This window comes from Scomber scombrus, chromosome 23, assembly GCF_963691925.1.
Source record: "Scomber scombrus chromosome 23, fScoSco1.1, whole genome shotgun sequence".
Taxonomy (NCBI): Eukaryota; Metazoa; Chordata; class Actinopteri; order Scombriformes; family Scombridae; genus Scomber; species Scomber scombrus.
In genome coordinates, this window is record NC_084992.1 from 13,820,107 (window position 1) to 13,840,325 (window position 20,219).

A 20,219-nucleotide genomic window follows, 5' to 3' on the forward strand; every position below is an offset into this window, starting at 1 on the left:
AAATTAATTTATATGCTCATTATTAATCATATTTATGGGTGCTTAAAACTATAATTACACAACTATGAACAGATTATAACACATTGTAAGTATGTTTATAAGGCATCATAGACACAGGCGTCATAGAAAGTGTTACTGAAAGTTGTTCTTATGGCAAAGTCATAGTCAAAGAAGTTGTGGAGCTCATTCCAAAAATGAGCCATGAATCAGCATGAAAGCATGTTGTTTTTATCTTGGGGGAGAGATGATGAATAGCCAGCAAAGTTATTAAAGGTCAGTAGAAGTTACATGCCCCCTCTCTGTTGGAGAAAAAAACCCCAGATCTAGCGCTTCAGGGTATAGGGAACAGACAGAGCAGAAGACATCAGATGTGTGTGTTGGCTACTCCCACCTGCCAATTAAAAAAGGAAGAAGCAGAACTAGAGGAACAAGGATGAAAGACTATGGAGCACAGAGAAGGGCAAATATCAGATGGAAGAAAGGAAAAAGCCTAGTCTGCTCCCTGCACTCTGACTAACCACCTGCTACTGTCTGAATTAGCCCTTTCTTTACTGTTTGGACTCATCCAAGTGAAACTCACTCCCCTAGCTGACAAATGGACTGAGGCCTCCTACTTCCATTTTTTAACACATTATAAAACCCCATGTTTAGTGAGCTACCACTGCGACTGCTATTAATCTAACACCAAAGGACCCCACGACCAGTTTGAGGCTTCCTGAGGGTAAAATGAAAGGCGTCTGCAATGAAAACATCTCTTGAAAATTCACAAACTTGTGGATTCTTTGGCAATGTGCTCAACTTGTAGGGGCATAATAAAGTCTTTGGGGCATTCAGCTCAAAATCCAAAAACGGACACCATTATGGTCGATTCAAACCACTGGCTTGGCTGGAGTCAATCCGGTTCCTCTTTTATCTCCTCAGAGATACCAATCCACTTCGTATGGGGAGATGTCCTTAAACATTCCCCATTTGCCAACCCTGGCTTCCTTTTCCGTCTAATCACCACAGTGTCTTGTATGGCCACGTCTGGAGATCCAGGCTGCCCAAAGGCTGACTGGATAGGCTGCCAGCATGAAATTTACAGCAACTAATTGGCCAAAATTGAATGCGGCAGGTTCTTATCAAAGAGGATTGGAGTAGGGTTAGAGGCTGGGTGAAGGCAGGGAGGGCTGAAAAATGAGACAGGATAATGAATGTCAGGTGATGTCATCCAATGCAGGAAAATAAAAGAATGTGGAAGAAATCTCTTGAATTAAAAAAGCTTTTATGAAAAGGGCGTTATGTAGGGGCAGAAAGCAAATGGGCACAGACGGGAAGATGATTTGAATTACTAAACTAACTGAAGGAACTTTGGAATGTGTTTATTACTGTGCATTTTGCCTTATAGAAAAAAGTGTGCCTTTATCTTTTCTTTCTGTCAGAGCTTTTATTCATATATTTTGCATATTAACACTGGATGTGAAGCCACCCACCATTCTCTATTTGTTCATACAATTACAAAGGGCTGTTGTCCCCTGCTGCGCTCATCGGTCATGTTTTTGTTCTGTAATTGTCAGGTGCTCAAAACATAACTGTATCATGGAGAAAAAACTGTCTCCAACCAAGAGCAAGCCAGACAAACCAATTACTCCTGCATTAATAAAAAACTATTAGAAAAAGCTTGATGTCAGGACCTCACAGGATCTCTGCTGTGTGATTGATTCAAAATGTACTCAACATAAACTAATATAATGATAAAAATGCATGGATTAAGAACAAGTTCATATTTATATGTATACTTTTCTAGTTTGGGAGCCCAGTTGGTATCGCGTCCCTAAAAGGAGCAGCGTCAGTAGATCATTCCTTATAATTAAGTATCACAAATCCCCTTTTATTGCAATCTGCCTAACAGAACCTATAATATACAGCAGCACCTGTGTAATATTTACACTTTCAGCATTAAAGTCATGCATTAATTCATCTGACATCTCTTTGTTTGGGGAGTTAAATGGTTTATGCAAACCTCGACTTTAAACATGGGAGGCCACTTGCGGTTGGGCTCATGCATGAACAATGACGGAATTACTCTCACATCTGCTCAGAATGATAAGCTCTCTCTTAATGTCACTGGCAGTTGTCTATTTGCTATGAAAGTATTATGTTAAATATTTAAGATCTGTATATGGCCTTGCTCACTTTTCAGTCTCCTTTGACGCATAATGAAACAAGAGACTGCATCATGGCTACAAAGGCCAAAAAAAAAGACAGACAAAACTCCAGTAAGGATGTTAGAGCAATCTTTTTTGGTCTTTTATGACAAATAACTAAGGGGAACCCTAAATACCCACCTCTCTTTTACATACAGACCACCAGATTACTTTTTAAGGTTACATACTGCATGGATTGACAATATTTAGATTGTATCTCCAAAGAATGATCAAAAGTTTTTGATCTTTTTACTTTTATAAGGTAACATCCCAACTAAAGATCAATAGAAAGGAAAAGGCTGACATTTGGGAAATGCGCTTAATCTCTCTCTTGCCAAGACTAAGATGAGGAGATCAATACCCACTTTCTTGTGTGTGTGTTTTTTTTGGTTTTTTTTTTAGGGCTGTAGATGATTGTCAGTGTCCAAAATTGCTACCACTACCTTTCCCAGTCCAAAGTCTCCCAACAATCCTCCAGAAATCATCCAGCAATTATTCAATTTTTGCAGGAATGGCACCATGCAAAAAATGTAATAATTGCAGATGGTACGGTAATGTTTGACTTCCATCTTTTTAGGAAATTGGTGTTTTGTTGTTTTTTTAAATCAAGGAAACTGTTAAGAACCTGGGAGCACACAGTGATTGGAAACAGAACAGCACATAATTAAGCCTACCCCAGAATCTATTCTTTTTCGTTTTTGTCACCTTCATGAGAAAAGATGTCGATTACTATCAAAAATCTGGCAGAGAAACTAGAAGAGATTAAAAAAAGCCTTCAATTTTATGTCTGAGGAGATCAGAAAGTTAACCCTGTGTGTCTAATGGAGGAGGATTGTGAGCTGAGGACCACAATGAACCAAAGGGACCAGAGGATCAAACTGCTGGAACAAAGGATGTCAAATTGGAGTAGTACTCCTGTACTGATGACCTTATCATCATTGGGCTGGATACCAAACATTGCAGCGATGCCAGGGCTGCAGCCAATGACAGACAAGGTGAGGACACACCACCTGATGAGCTGCACACTCTGGAGCAACATCTGGTTCAATTCCTGAGCTGTAAGAACATTCACCAAGAGAGACAGCAAATTTCAGCTTGTCACATTCTCCCACGCAAGGATAAAAAACACAAAGCCTGTGATTGTTGTCCAGTTTGCAAATCAAAAGAATAATACTGTTGAGACAGTCCAAAAAACTTAAAGGGTACTGGGGTGTATGTAAAAGAGCATCTGATGCAAAAAGAATATGCTGAAATAGCTAGGAATGGCTGTATCCTCAGGATGCAAAGCAAAAGTCAAGCAACATGAAGGAGGCAAAGGATTTATCAGGTTACATGGACCGACAGAGCAAGCCAAGATTGTTGTGGTACGAATCTTAAATATCTGGATCAATATAAGTAACAATGTTTATAAATTGGGTCTGGTCACGGCATGTTGGGAAAGGTGTCTGGGCCTGGAACGAAACAGCATCCATCACAGCTTCCAACATAAGACAACGAATCTACAACATCTTTAAATCAGGAGCTCTCCCTCAGTCAGAATGTGGTTTGCATGGGAAATTTGGACATTGATATTCATTCGACTAAATTTAAGAGTATATTCTTGGGTTGCATATATAGAATGGTCGGTTCTTGCAGTGCCATAGTTGGAAATGTGTGATAAGAAATGAAGATGAACTAACTTTTGTAAAGCTATATTTGCTTTTGGTCTTATTTATCGACAAAGATAGTAGGTTAACTAAGTAAAGTGCCACACTTAATGCTAACGTTTTTAATAATGTTCATAAGCAAGCAACAAGACATTTGTTTTTAGGCAATGTCAGTGATCATCTTCCTATTTCTGTGATCTTACATATTCCTGTGATCTTACATACTTTAAAGGTTAAAAAGTTCAGTTGGTCTAAAAGAACCTTCCTGTAAATTAGTAAAAATAAGTAATATAATAATAATGGAAGCCTTACAAACTCCAACTTGCATGAGGTGTATGTTGATGATCTTAATCAGGCCTATGATGCATTTTTCTCCACATTCTTAGAGTTATACAATAAACATTTCCCTATCAGAAAGTGCTGTGTGAAGGGTAAATATAAAGGAAAGCCATGGATGTGGGAGAGTATGAGGCAGATGGTCATGCTCTCATACGTGTCTAATCACTCTCTGAGCTGAGGGGGTCGATTGGGGACATGTAGGCATTTGTTTTTGGTTTAAGCGGTTTGGAATTGCAATCATGATGTTGGCGTTTTGTATATCTATCACCACGTATTAGCTTCTTTCCCGAATCTTGGTGTATTTCCCCCTTTGTTCCATGAAGAATCATGTTTCATGCTCAAATTTAATCATAAGCTAAACTAGTTCTTAGGGAATAGGAATTCTAAAACCCACATTAAAATTGTCAGTGTGTATCTTAACTTCCGCCTGGTCTACATACCTATATGGATAGTTGGAAATTTGGCACAGACCCCAGAATACGTCTTTTCCTTCAATAAAACCTACGGCCATGATATCCTGCCTGAGATGAGGGGATTTAAATGAAGATGGGCAAAGGAAACGAAGGGGATTCTTCAGTTAATCCCACTCTCCTGCTAAAACAAATATCTCATCAAATCCTTCAACTCTGAAATAAGGTCAAAAGCCAAGGATAATGAGAACTGGAACGTATGGGAAAGATCATCTGCAAAAGAGAAAGGATCCTCCCATCTGTTTCCCCCTCCTTAACCCTCAATCATTTTTGTCCCTCTTTCAGCACATGCTTTCATTCGAGGGGAGAGGAGTCATTTGTCTCCGGCATTCCAGCCTGTGTGGCGAAGTAAGTAATGTCATGGAAGCATGTTTTCCGCATAAACGTCATTAACAGGAAGGTTGTCGAAAATGTCAACTGTCACAAGGCCAGCAGGTTCAAATCACAGGTTGTGCTCATCTAGTTTTTATCGTCCTCAAGGGGACTCATCAAGCTGTGATATTTATTAACCTTCATCATTAGTGTCATATGCATTAACACAAAATGCAAGTAGACAAAAGTGTGCTTTGTTCTTCTTCTTTGTTCCCATCGAATGACAAGTGTGATGACACAGCAGTGGGAAGAATCCCAGAGAGACTGAAGGAGGGGGAAAAAGAATAAAAGTGATACAAAATGGAAAGACAAAAGTGGAGTCTGGACGCACAGAGACAATAATGTGTGTATGTGTGTGTTGGGGTGTATGTGTTAGGGTTGCTCCTTCCTGACCTGCTTTTCTCCTTCAGGGGTCATGCACAAGGCTGCCACAATGCTATCAGCTGTCCCTTAAGGTGCCTGCTGAGGTCTACTGAGATATAAGGTGATATATAGCTTTGATATAGCCTGTAATTACTGGCCGTGAAGGCCAAACCGCCTTGGGGAAAGGAAAAGGGGAACACAAAAAAAGGGAGGAGAGAGACACTGAAGTTCTGATGAGAAAACGGTCACTGTTGTTTGATAACACAAGTACCCGGCCTCTCCAGCAATTTCACACAGTTGGAAGTGGCACTAGATCTATACATGTGTTGAAGAGAGGCCGATTCAACAGACGCCTCAGCTCCTAAACAATCAGCTCCAAAAATAGCCCACAAGGGAATAGCAATGATTGCAAAAAATCACAGGCTGCAGCGAGTGTGTGTACACTGTCTATGCAAATCATCTCAAATTGTGTTAAAAGAATCCTTGGTAGCACGTTTCAATTACAGCATCATTAGCCTCCATCTAGCTTGCCACACGGCACCACCTATGGGTGACATGTTTATCCGGAGGCTGTGGATTTTTGCAGAGGCATGATGCTTGCAGCACAAAGGGAGGAACGACTAATGAAAGAGAGCCATTCATTTCATCCTGTCACAGCATGGTGCGAGACAACCTTCATTTTGAGATGCATTATAGCACTCACAAGCTCAGTGGCGTGCTATCACTCAGATGCAGGGTGCTATTTGCTCTCATTTAAAAGACTGTAATGGAACCAAACACCTTTCCAGAGTAGCCCAGTATACACCTTTATAAGGGGGCTGAAATGGAACAGGTAGCGCTTGGGTTTGATAGCTGTATACAAATGGGACACTCTTTGTGGTTGGTGGGTGGGGAAGGATCGAGGTACCTAAATGTGTATTGACAGATCACGAGGGCCGGTGACATGGCTGGGCATTTGCCGGTGATGGATGCGAGCTTGGCACACAGACTAAGCCGGCAGCAGCGTGGCTCATCTTCACATGGGATGTGAATGCTAACTACCACACTTGCCAGCCACCACGACTTAACTGGTGCCAGCAGGAGAGGCAGGTGGCGCACAGGCTAGAGGAAAAGAAAAGGGCAGGGTCCCACAAGAGGGAAATACTATCAGTGGGCTTGCAAGCATGCCAATTAAAGTTTAACAAGATAAAGGTAATGCTTAGGTTATTATATTGTACCTTAACCAGTTTATCTTTATTAAATTAAGAATTAAAGTGGAGTAAACATAATCAGACTAAACTATTTGCCAACCTTTTTACTTTCTCTGGCACATGCTAATCTTACCAACACTGTGTCGCAATTCCAACTAAATACTGATTATATATATTATGTATTAATTGTGTAATTTATTAAGTGATTACCATTTAAACCAACACATGATCCAATACAATATCTACTAGGGTGGTGATGAAAAAAAAAAAGTTCATATATCGATATTGGCATCAGTCTAAATTATCCAGTATCAATCGGACTATAATGTGTATCAAAACTCAGTTTACTGACACAAAGAACAAGAAATCATCAATGCAGCCCGTCCAATTTCCGCCTCCTTGTTGTTTTCTGCAACACATCCTTCCACACATTAGCCAAATAATCAAACAACTCATGAAAACTGCAATTATTGGAGAAATCAGGCTACGGCGAACCATGTAAATGCTTTAATCACACTATTACATTGTTTGGGTCGTTTCCAGTGATTGTGTCGCGGCGTGCATGTAAACATACTGCATGATGGAAATAACAAAGACGGGGCGTGTTAAAGATGCTAAGGAATATTGAGCTCAGTATTAATGAGAGTGTAGAATTGCCTCACGGCTGATATCTACATATTTCAGATTGTAAAGCCAGTAAAGAAACATATATGTATATGTTGATGTTAAATGAAATGGTGCAAACATTGTATTACCAGAGGTCAATGTGATCAAAACAAATGAATTGTATTTTTTTTTTATGCACTGTCAATGAACCAAGACAGAGATCAACATGTGACACAGTTTTACTTCATGCATCACATTATCATATTATCCTCTGTGAAATCAAATCCATCTGAAAACCAGATATATCCAGTCAAATCTTTGTGGCCTGGCTATAACCTCTGCTTTATCTCAAGTCTTTGAAGACTCTCGGCTCAAATTGTTTGTTTCTTTTTTGTTCTGGTTTTCTTTTTAACCCTAATGTGCTTTGCAGGTGCCTAGCAACGGCTGTGACAGCTCGACAATGAAATAGTCGGGGGTGGCGTTCGTTTGTTGTGCTAACCTAAGCATGCTAATGTGTCGAGGTGTCACTACGGCCACAAATATCCCTGAATCCTCTCACACCATCCCTACTTTCCCTCCCTCTCCACCCATTCTCAATTCATACCACCCACACCTTTCATCCACTTAGCAACTTCCTCTCCTAACACAAAGTGTTCTAGCCCTGAATCGGGTCGGTTACCTTTTAGTATCATTGAAACGCCCCCGGTAGCAACGACAACCTTAAAAAGACGTGCTTTTCCCTGGTACTTTATGTTAGTTTTGTGTTCTTGACAGTAGCAGGACCCGTTGATTCATTCCTGCAGGGATTTTTAGTCTGAGTGGGCGGCTGGAGAACAAGGGAGCTACAGGGTGCATCAATTATCTGACAACATGTTTCAAGCTACCTCTTTTTACCATCAGCTGCTTTTCACACAGCTGATTATCTGAACTCTATGGTACCAAACTAAAAAGCCAAGAGCAATTGTTTGATAAAGCCCAAAGGTCCATTAATATTCTCAAAGGGGTCCGTCTAGTGTGGAACTAAAGCTTTGGAAATAAAAAAGAGGTGGCATATGTTAAGCTTTGGAAATAAAAAGAGGTAGACAAACGTTTACCGAGAGTAGCAATTTAGATAAAGTCCATCCCTTCGGAGTGTTCAAGGGTGTTTTGACCTCAAAGGAAAGAGTAACCATGCTTAGAATGATATCCCAGAAACAAGTCTTCATTCAGCTCTAAGTGCTGCAATAAGTCAACAAAAGATTGACTACACATGATATATTCACTCTACACCCATCTTGAGGTCTACATTTTGTGGAATGCGGACTACTTGGTTAAAACCTCCAAACTTGTGTGTATATTACCTTAATGTTCGCAATCAATTACACCCCGAAAGCCAAAGCGCGGTAAGACTACAGTCTGTCGGCCCTGACAAATAGGTCCCCATGTCCCGGTTTCTGCACCACAGGGTCATAACTCTGAAAACAAGACTCACCTCCGGCAGCTGAGCTCATTGAGCAAATTTTCATTTTGACGTATGACTCAAAATGTATTCAACGAATTCCAAATGAGCATTGATTTGTGTCTAAACAAATTTATGATTGGTATAGATTAACAGCCAGGTGGTGAGGTGTGAATGTGTTAATGGCTCACTGGGATTCTTGACCCAATTAATCCATAACAGAGATGTGTTACTAAACCACACACACCTACCCAGAGAAAGATCTGTGCATACATTTTTCAAAACCCAGTTTGAGAACCCAGTTGGGCAATTTGTTGTTTTCTCAAATCTCGAAGGCAGATCCTCATATTTATCACACAAGACAAATCATTGAGAAACTGCGGGTTCAACATTTTATAACCTAAATACCATGTTTTACTCATATCCATTACATTTCCATATTCTGGAAACTGAGTAAGATCAATCAAATTAGTTATTTTTATGATGAAAAACAAGGAAAGCTGCATTTAATTCCGTTTCAGCGAGATTTAGGTGTGAATTTTAGTCTCTCTCATTAACTGAAGACTTGCTGATTATGTTTTCAAGATTTTTTTAAACAAACACAGCTACTCTAATTAATTACCTAACCTCATGAAGTAAATTTTGCCCGTGAATTTGACTTTGAGTGCGGATGTGCGTGTACATATTCATACATGCAAATACTCCATTATTCTGAATGAGATCACAAACTCTTTATTACTATTATTTGTTGTCATCATCATTTCAAATTCAAATTAAAAGAGCTGCAAGTATTTTTTTTTTAAACGTCCAATGACAATATCAAATTGAATTCCGAGTCGCCGTAATTCCTTCAAGTCTGTCAAAGTAGTTAAGACAAATGTGTCCTTACCTTTGAGACATGATCTTGTATGCATCTGGCAGGTAACACCGCGTGTTCTCCATCTGTGCCGGGTCTGCGTCACATATCTTGTCATCGGTGCGGCCGTAGTTGGCGCTCTCGATCATGATGACGTCGGTGCCCGGACAGCGCAGCTCGATGGGGTAGCTTTCGCACGACAGCTCCCTCCTCACCACCGCCATGGGGATTGGTGCTCTACTGAAGGCTGCAGAGGGGGAGAAAACAGAACAACACAGATGTAGGTATGAGTTACTCTTCCTCCTTTCTTTTTAATTTTAAAGGATTTCTGCACTAAAGTGTTAAAACTCTTCGCTGAGTTTAAGGTTAGCTGAGAACTGAATACAAACTATGTTTATTCCTAAAGGAGAACACAAGAACAGATGGGAGGACCTGCAATCAAAAGGTCTGACACTGAGACATATGAGAAGAGGTCGTCCACCCTGGTGTAGAGAGTGTGGGCAGACAGGACGCTGGTTGTTTGTAGTGGGCGGATGAGCAATACCACAAGGGCCCTTGAAAGGCCAGGAGTTATCGAGAGAAAGAGTCAGTGAGAGATTGACACAAATCAAACATAAGGAAATAGACACGCATGTTTGCATTTGCCTGTGAGGAAATAAACATTCATTATATGTGCATTCAACTGAGAAATTACAGACAGAAACGCACAGAAAAACTGAGTGTTTCTCATGTAAATTGTTACAATAACCCTCCAGACTAGAGTCCATGAATCATATAAGCTACTTCATACTTTGTAGTTATAGGGTGACACAGTGCTCTTCAGTTAGGCTGCACACAGACAGAAGGCAGAGGGTCAAAAGGTTCTTGTTGCCTGAAGCCAAAGCCGAGAGTCTTTTTGGCAAAAATCTGCTGTTTTCTGCAAAGCCAAATGTCCAGGAGAGCTAGTGGGACCAAGCAGCAGCGGTCCGGAGGTTGCTGTTTTCCCTCTCACTGACAGAGACGTGCGTGGGTGTGTGTGTGTGAAGGCTCACGCCAGCGCACAAGCAGGCGTGTGTACAACAGACCAGAGGAATTCGGTGTTTACAGCGAGAATAAAAAACGAGCGAGAAACATAAACATTGGCCTGCGTGAATGTGGAGGTTATAGATTTTTATAAACATCCTTTCAGACGTGTCTGAGCTGCCAAAGCCATCACTAGATGACATGCAGCACAGGCATTCATCAGGGAGGACGGACAGTCTGAGAGAGACAGACAGAGGAAGAGAAAGAGAACAGGTACAAAGAGTGTATCCGCATGTGGAAACAAGGCTGGGAAATATCACCTGAAATCAATATCATCACATTTATCTTGGCAACAACGAAAGAAAAATAATATTTTTTCGATGACAGCATTTAGATTAACTGTTGAGTTGATTCACATGGCATTATTTTACGCTCATCCAGGTTCTCTTGCTTTTCTCAAATTAGACTGGACACTTATGGTTAATTACATCTCTTAAAACTGCTGGGTGTAACAATGCTGGCTCAATTTGCTCTGGAATTAAACCACAATATACAAGCACACACTGACAGTGATAGGTTGTTAGCTTTGGGTTGGATGTGACTTCTTGTTGTACGTTCAGGTGCATTAGAGGGAACACACCAACGTGGCTTCAAGCAGGTCTAATTATTATTATTTATTTTTGGTTTGTTTTTTGTGAACAAAAGTTAATCAGTACATGTAAAATAAAAAGGTAACACGCAGGGATAAACCCACAACGAATTTTCACCAGACTGTACATTTTCAATTCACTTCTACAAAGTGTTTTAGCATCTGTCAGCTTACTGTTTTGGTTTTATAATACATAACTTCACCATTATGACTTACTCTCACTACCACCTCTCTTTTCAGTGTCTTTCAACAAAAAAACCTCGAAAAACTCACTGTACACAACCTGCACAGCACAAAACACTGTACACAGACAAAGTTAGCAGCTAGCTAGTAAACATAGTGGAGCATTTAGCAGCTACAGCTAAACATCAGATTTAACATTCATCTGGTGGACATGACTGATAATGAATGGTAACGTTACTTTGTTTCGACTGTATGCGTCTAATTTCTAAGGAAGTGTTTGCTAACACATATTTGCTAAAGTTGTTTTAAGTGTACTGATAGCTTGTTGCGCTCCCCCCAGTTAGCAATAAAACAATGACAATTAATGCCAGTTTAAATGTGGCCAGTAAGTAAGACTTAATTTCGCTGGTCAGTAAATTTTTCAAAGTGCGGTAGTGCAAAAAACATTTATATAACCAGGTAAAAGTACACTGTTTGACACAAGCTACACATAACAATAATAAATTCATGTGATACATGTGATAAATTCACATGACGTACATGTGCTTTTTGAGAAGCCTAAGGGGGGAAAAATCACATCAGCATTTCTAATATGATAAATTCACACAAAGGCATACATAGTTTTCGACATTGCTCTTAAAGCATGGAGATAACTACATGAACCAGGCACAGGTGAAATACAATTTAATATTTCACATGTGCATTTTGTGAGGCTATGCAATCTCCATTTTCAGTTTTTTCAATTGTCATAAAGGTGCCTATTCTCATCTTTCCCTGAAAATAAACGAAAAGGCATACAATGAAACACAAAGACATTTTCTGAAGTAAGACAACAAAAGAGGCCCTTCATTATCAAATCTTTTCATTTTGTCTTATAAATCATTCAACCCCAACACAGTAAAGCTCACTTGCCACTAAAACATCACAGATCAGAATAATTGTACTGAGTTTGGTGATGAAAGCCATCAATTATATTCCTCTTTATGGGAAGACTTATTCCACCCCCTGAACAGCCCTGGTCTGGATCACTCCAGATTTAGTTGAAACTGACAGGGGCAGAGGAAAGGGATAACATAGGTTGATGAAATAAATGACAAAAGAGTAACTGACTCTGGATGAAAAAGACAAATCTTGCTTTCTTTATTGATGCTCTTGCTTTTACCCACAACCAAGAAAAATCACAAAAAACCTTAAATTAGATCTATTATGCAACCTTATATTCCGAATCTTGATTAATCTGATCTCTAAGGGTTACGATAAAATCAAACAGCTTAGAGCAGTTCTCTTACACCTTGTAACCCTATAAAGGAAATTGCTCAATTCATGTCGACATCCCCAAAAGAAGCATTAAAAAAACATCAGAGTGTAGTGAGGGCAGCGTTGTCAACACGGGCACCAGCAATCCTCTAATGTAAGCAAGTAAATGTTTGCCAGTGGTGTCTCGGATTACCTGTCTAGTCAACAACTGTAGTGTAATTACATTTGTGCCCGGAGGCGGTGATTGATAGGGCTCATATTCCTCGAATGCCAGAGCCAGCATCCTGCCCCACTTGCATGTATCTTTATCTGGCTGCACACATCATTGACAAAGCTGTCGAAAATCAAAATAGTCTTATTGAAAGTCCATCCTCTTATCTAAGTTCCCATGTTCTATTCACTTCATCTCGCTTTCCCCACTCACCAGCTAATAGTTCAGAGGAGTATTTATATGCAGTGCGTATCTCTTTTTTTTCCTCCACTGCAGATTCTCCCTGGATAATTCCTCTGCACTGCTGAATAAAGGTGGAAAAAAATTGAAGTAGTTCAAAGAAAGCAAACTATAGGGGTCACAATGGATACGTCTGTAACTTTTCACACCACAGAGCAGTGTTTTTAATCACAATGCTTACAAGTGGCATAACTCACAAATTAATATTTTTTTTAAAAATGCAATTACTCACCAAAAAGGGCAACAGAAAGGTCACAGAGAAAAATGGTCATTTGGAAAATGTCGCACCCCTGCAGAGCTTTTAAAAAAATTCACTCCAAGGGGGAAAATGCTTTGGAGTTCTGATCGCAGGTTTTTTAATAAGTGATACCGAGTGAGAAAGGAGAAATTTTGCAGTTGAAAAGCTGAGCTTATTCTTGGGTCACTGAAAAGGAACCCAGACCCATTACCTTCCCTGAACCAGCGGACACTGAAGTGCAGACGGAGCGGAGTAACAATGACATTTAAAAGTCATCATTAGTAACAAAACAGGGGCCTTTGGGGTGGGGGGGCTTATATTTCATTTCATCTCCCAAGAAAATGTGTCAGGGAGAAGAAGTTAAGGTCAACCCCTCGTAATTAAATTGTGCCCATCTAAATGAGCCACCATCATTTGGATAAACAGATGTCGGGGACATGTGACAGCCTCTCAACAAGAGGAACATGGTTTTAGATCATTTTCAGGCTTCAACTGAAGTGCGTAAGCTCCGACGCAGCAGATAATTTACCAATAAATATGCTCTCTACAATTAGGCAGTCAGAAAGTCTGGTAAAGTGCCAAATATGTTCCCAGAAAAGGGGGGGGGGGGGTGTAGGCTATTAATATGAGAAGATGCTATATTTTATTCTTAAGAAAGAGGCTGTGTTCCCGCGGCAGATGATAGAAAGTGTACATGTGTGTGTATGTGTGTGTCAGTGTGAGAGAGAGGGGGGGGGGGGGGGGGGGGGGGGGGGGCGCTTGCATTCAAATGAACTTGTGACTTCATTGAATTAATGTAAGATAGATGGAAGAGAAAGGAGAAGATGGCGAGGGAGCCGATTCGACAGATCAAATGTCTCTTTTTTTCCACCCAGATCTGCCGGATGGGTCCAGCCCCCAGAGCTAGTGATTAATTAGCGCATGAATCTGGATGCCGTTATTTGATTAGACCAATGGGAGCCTGTCACACCCACTTCCTAGTTTGCAGCAAATGACATTTTTCTTGGGGGGGGGGGTGTTGAAATAACTCAATTGTGAGACTACTTTGAAAGAAATGACAGAAATCTTTGAATTGCAAAGTGTAGCCATTTTTAATAATGCATGAGGGATTATTTATCTTGAAGTAAGAAGCAGTTCAGGCAAATTGTTCTCCCAAGTAAATTACGTTTGTGTATGGCCAAAGGCAACAAAAAATCTCCAAGTGTTTCACACAAAGGGCAAAATTACCCAGGAACTGAAGTGTTAAAGAACTCTGCATTTAAAAAAAGAACAGCGTCAAGAAAACAATGTTTCTCGCTCACATTACCGAGGTGATCAGACAACTTGAGGGAAAAAAATAGACTAAAAATCCCTTTTTATTGAAACGTGTGCTGCTGCCTGACAGGTGTTACCTCCGCTGTGATGAATTCATGAGCTGAGCATGAGAACGATTGTGACAAACTTCTCAAATCGACTTGATGGCTTTTGACACTTTGACCAATGATGCTGCTAAGCACAATTAGCATTACTCATTGTGACAGGACCCAGATATCCATTCAACACGCCAAATGAACAAGCCATTTGTTTTGCTTCTACTTGCATTCCCTGACACACATTTGAACACATTAATTGGCAACACACCACGCACTTGCAAATTTCCAGCAGAGGGAAAGACTGATGGTGGGTTGTTTTTTTGTTTTTTTTGCAGGGCAGCGTCGTGCGAATGCGAGTTTCGAACTGTCCGTCAAACTGCCCATGATGCCTGGAGGGAAATTAGCTCTTCAGTGTTAACAAATTAGCTCAGAGGGAGGATCGGATGCAGTGCTCTCGTAATAAACTACTGCAACTTATTGGATCAGCCTCCACACACAGTGAATATTTGATGTGTTTTTTATGAGAAGCCACATGTAACTTCTACCTGATGGAATCGACAAGATAGTAGTCATTACAGAACAGCAGCGTATTGCTTTTTTTTTTTTTTTTTTCCTATCCACTGTAACAATGTATTGACATGCTGAAAGTTAATAACTGTGAAAGTTAATAAATTGGTTGCTACAGTGGATGGAAGGAAATCTGCAGAGCACAGCAACTTCCTTCCTTCTGTGATATAGTTCCTATAGACAGTAACCTCATGTTTGCATACACACAAGTAACAAATACAAGTACCCTGCCATCACTCCATAAAGGCTTGATTCACATACTCAGAACATAGGGGTGAAGTGTCTTTCCATCCGGCAAGCACTTTCATTTAATTAATCACTACTTCAATTCATTAAGTGCATAGCCGTGGCAAGAAAAGAAAAAAAAGAGGAAATGGGAAGCAAGTCTCCCATCAAGGTCTTATGTTAAAAACCACTTCGGTGTGCAAATTACAACATTAGTTTCTGAGGTCAAATCCACTCACGCTTTTAAAGAAATCAGTGATTCCCTTCAGTGTTATTCAAGCTAGATTTTTATTTAAATGGCTGGATTGGTTTAAAATTCATCACATCTATTCATTACAACAAATACTTATTGTTATTATCTTCCTTTTAGAGATGATTCTGAGCGAGTTTAGATAATTTCCCAGTTGTCCTTTCATAGGTTTATTCAGAGCAGAGGTGTGTCCTGCTGCTTGTCAGCAAAGTGGAGTTTTGTCAGATGGTCCAAGCCGGAGGTGAGTCTGTGGAGCTGGCAGCTTCTGCGGCAGCGGCTCCTGACAGCGAACTGGGTTTTGTTCAGCTCCGTCCATGTCTGACATCGTTTTGCTATTTCCTCTCTTTTCATTGCCTCTCCCTCCTCTCGTTTGCTTCTCCCTCCTCCCTGTAACCCACCCACATGTGCCGGCATCACTCAAGGGAACACCTCAGCCAAGACTAATGCACCTTGGCCCCCACCTACTGTACGGTGCCTCCTAGGCTAAAATGAACACAATCCCTGTCACACGTACACACAGAGAGGATACACACCGACACACACAACTCCCAGAGCAGGCATGACTCAACATGCCCCTATAGTAACACATGCCCTGATAGTAATTGAGGTCAAACAAAAGAAACAACAGGCTGATTTTTTCGTCCTGTGCGAGAGGAAAGAGGTATTTTCCTCACTCTTCTTTTACTACACATCATCTGATGGAATTGTTTAACAGCACACTGGAGGCAAGAGCTTTGCTAAGTTTAGCACTGTGAACTGAGACAAACTGCAGTGCAGCCTCGCTAATCTGAACCTCTCAGGAAACAGAGCTTGTTCAATGTTCAAACAAGTGAAAAACACTAAAGTATAGCGGCCAAGCAATCAATATGAAAAAATCATGCGTACTTCTAAAAACATTCTCAAGGAGCTTTTTTAGTGCTGGCAGGCTGGTGTAACTTTTAGTAGATTTGATGTAAAGATATTAGCCTGTACAGCCTAAGGAAATGTTTTTATTTGTACTATTCTCTTCATACCAGTCTTCACCTGAAGGATCATCTGTAGAAATACAAGGTTTCAAGATAGTCTAGGTTGTTGTCTAGTATAAAATAATCAAGGCGACCACTTTGCCTTCTGCTTCTCTAAAAAAAAGTTTTAAGATTTTCTATTAATTCTGTTGTGCATTTCAAAAAACATATTTACTATATAAAGATCAGCAGTGTGGTGGATGCATTCATAATTTTACTGAATTAGAAGTACAAAGGTATTTCTAACAGAATATGCAAAAAATATCAAAAGTTAAAAGTGATTATTATTAGTTGTATTATTATCATGTGAATGTCAATGTTGTAGTGGGATGAAGTGTAGCAATTTTTAACCATAAATACTGTTGAGTATTCTAATATATGATAATCATGACATCATGTTTTATAAGATGATAGCTTGCTTTTTATTTAAAGGTTCTATTTGTAGAAATCAGAAAATTGTTCTCATTAGTGACGCCGGTGGTCATTAATAGAACTGCAATCAGCATCTCTCAATACCAGCACCAACCCCCGCTTTATAATTCTTACATATAGAACCTTTAAAATGTTAATCTCGAAAGTAACTAGCAAGCACAGCTGTTACACAAATACAGTAGAATAAAAAGCACAATATAGTATAATACAGTATAAAATAGCTGAAATTAGAAGTATTAAAGTACCTACTGTATAATTGTACTTGATTCAATATATCCACCATTGGTAGCAAAGTTTATTCTGTATTTACTTTGATATTTATTTTGATACTCAATTTGTGGTTAACATGTTTTGGTCATTTTTGATTAGTACTATTACTATTACTATTTGATTAGTTTTCCTGTAACCATGGTCAACATATCTGCTGTCTGATGCACCGTATGACTTTTACCTTTATCTTAAAGAAATTGCCATTCATGTGAACACTTCAGCGCCTTTCATTCATTGCCATAGCAACCCGCAGAATTGTACATGCTCTATGGGCTTTTTTCATGAGATACTGCACAAACTGATGATAGAACACCTAGAAAATACACTCTCATGTAATGAATAGGAAACCAGGCAATATCGCTGTCTCAATGGATCCCCGGGGCTCTTCTTATTATAGTTATATTAATAGTGCAATAGTGAGAGCAAATAGAGCTGAACCCTGCCACTAACATACTAGCCACGAGGTTAGCGCCACACCGTCTATCACGACCAATAGATAATAACCTGCTTTGGCACAATATGATGCTAGTGTCTGCTGATGGTGGTGATAGTGAAGAAGTACTTGATCTGAGTGGACCCCAATCAGTCAAGGCGACAGCAAAATGAACAACCAAACACCACACTCCACACCATATCAATTTTACATACAACAGCCAGCAATTTGTTAGAGGCTGATAAAGAACAAATGCATTTTTCTACTTGAAACAAACAGGACGGGGGACGAGATAGTAGCATAATTTACATAACATAGCACATTGGTTGTTGATGAAATCCCAAGATTAAATTTCCTTTCGTGTTTCTTGAGAAGGGTAGATGAAGAATTTGGTCTTGTTTGTGAATTCAGAGATGTGCAAAGTAAGGATGAGCATTTTTCTATTTTCTCGCCATTTGAAGACAAAAACTTGAAATTGAAGCTTGCTCTGACCGCGTCCCTGTATGAACTTGTTTGCATTCTGTTTCATCAAAAGTATCCCTGCACAAGGACCCAACTCTATGAATTACATTGTGGTGATTTGTTTTCTGTGGCAGAGCACATTTGAAAATAAACCTGAGCCAATTTTCTCCCCGTATTCCTGATACCGCACTGTAATATCCAAGGGGCAAAAAGCATGAATTAACACCAAATTAAAGCTGTAATGTTTACTTACATAATGAAGAACAAGAATTTATTTAAATGGAAAAATTCAAATGTGATTTCATGCATATGCATCTGTTATGTTTTTAGGTTAACAAAGACATTATTTGATATTTCTTGAATTAGTCATCCTAGTGAGGCCACATAGGACTGGCCAAAATTATCATTTTTAGTCACTCATACAGAACATATCTAGCTACAGTCTTTTATTTGACGGTTAATGCGCAACTGACAGATACAGTTTCACACATACGGTGGATGATAAAAGTAGTTTAAGCTACACGTGCACACATCAAATCCCTGAAAGGTACGATTCAAAGGCATTTGAATGAGTGTAGATAACAGTGAAATGAAGTGGAAAAGGGGTGAGGGGGGTGGGAGCTGGGGGTTTGCCCTATATACTGTCAGAGCCCAAAGGGTGGTGCAATCTGATGACAACGGGTGGCATCAGCAGATTAAAAGGCTGTCTGTATCTGTACTTAACTGCAACCCACTTCTTTTGTTACCTCCCTTGTGGTTTGTTCATTCGTACACATGTTTATGTGCGCATATGCCCACTTTAATACATTCTGCATTGGGTGGGGGTTGTTCCTCTTTGGGGAATATCGCTATCTGGCACATACACCTACGCACTCAGAACATGCCAACGTTCAAGGATGACAATTTTAAATCAGGCCCCCTGCTTGTTCTGTTTCACTTTCTCCTCCCACTGCTACAACTTTACTGGCAGGGTGGAGCGCTGATTCAATCTAACAGTATGTCAATCTTTTCTATGCCCCAACCGGTCCTATGGGATAATAAAAGCCAGCTCGTAGGCCATTTTAGTGGTCCGGTTGCTACTAAAGGAGGAGAGGTGTCTCTTTCAAAGGGGGTTACGCTGACTGAGGAGCTAATCGTATCAGCTTGGAGCAAAGCTACCTTTAGATGATTAAAAATGACAGGCTGCAAGTGTAGATGTTAAAAGAAAAGAAACAGACACAAGATGGAAGGGAATGCGTGGGTGACACTGTAGTACAGGTGGATTTGTGAAGAAAGACAACAGTAACAGGGGAAAAGTGAGATAAAAAGGTTGTATGGAGAAGAAAGGGTAAAAAAAAAGTGTTGGTGACATAAACCCAGTGTTGGAGACGGAGGTAAAGTGTAAGAAAAAAAACAAAAAAAAACAGTGATTACTCAACCACCCACAGATTGAGAGGTAATCTCATTCCACATGTATGCAATCAAGGCAGAGCTGTTGAAATTAGCTTGGGTGGCTACGCTACATCTGAGACACGCAACCACAATATGGTGATCTCCTTTGATCGTCTTCTCCTCTGTATTCAAAGTGACAGGTATCAGACATGGGGTTATTGTGCAGAGATAATGAATATGTATGAATCAACATGTATATGGTGCTCATGCATCAAATCATATGGCCGCAACTCTTAAACATATGGCGTATTGGAATCCGACAACAAGCATAAGAAGCATGAAATGGGAGGGAATTCGAGATTTTAGGCAACACACGCCATGCATGGTTTCACAGAAGCAGGTGTGGAGCTGTGATTCCAGATACAATATCACATGAAGACAGGCTGGCACCTCAAAAAAACAACTAATTTGTTTTGGCAAAGCTGTTAGTGGGAAACTGAGAAGCTTCGGTGGTTGCATCTTACAAAAAAACACTGAAATTCTGCCAATCAGTGCAAGTTCCTCTTATACATTGATCTCAAGAAATCTAAGAAGGTCTCTAAAACTT

The 20,219-nt window shown here is 40.0% G+C and overlaps 1 protein-coding gene across 1 annotated transcript in view; it reads right to left on the reverse strand.

Moving 5' to 3' along the window:
* LOC134005547 (adhesion G protein-coupled receptor L3-like) overlaps nt 1–20,219 on the reverse strand; it is a 154,395-nt gene that overhangs the window by 121,730 nt on the left and 12,446 nt on the right. The window contains exon 2 of the mRNA XM_062444472.1: nt 9,500–9,713. Coding sequence (XP_062300456.1) covers nt 9,500–9,713 — 214 coding nt within the window. The remainder of the gene's footprint in view (nt 1–9,499; nt 9,714–20,219) is intronic.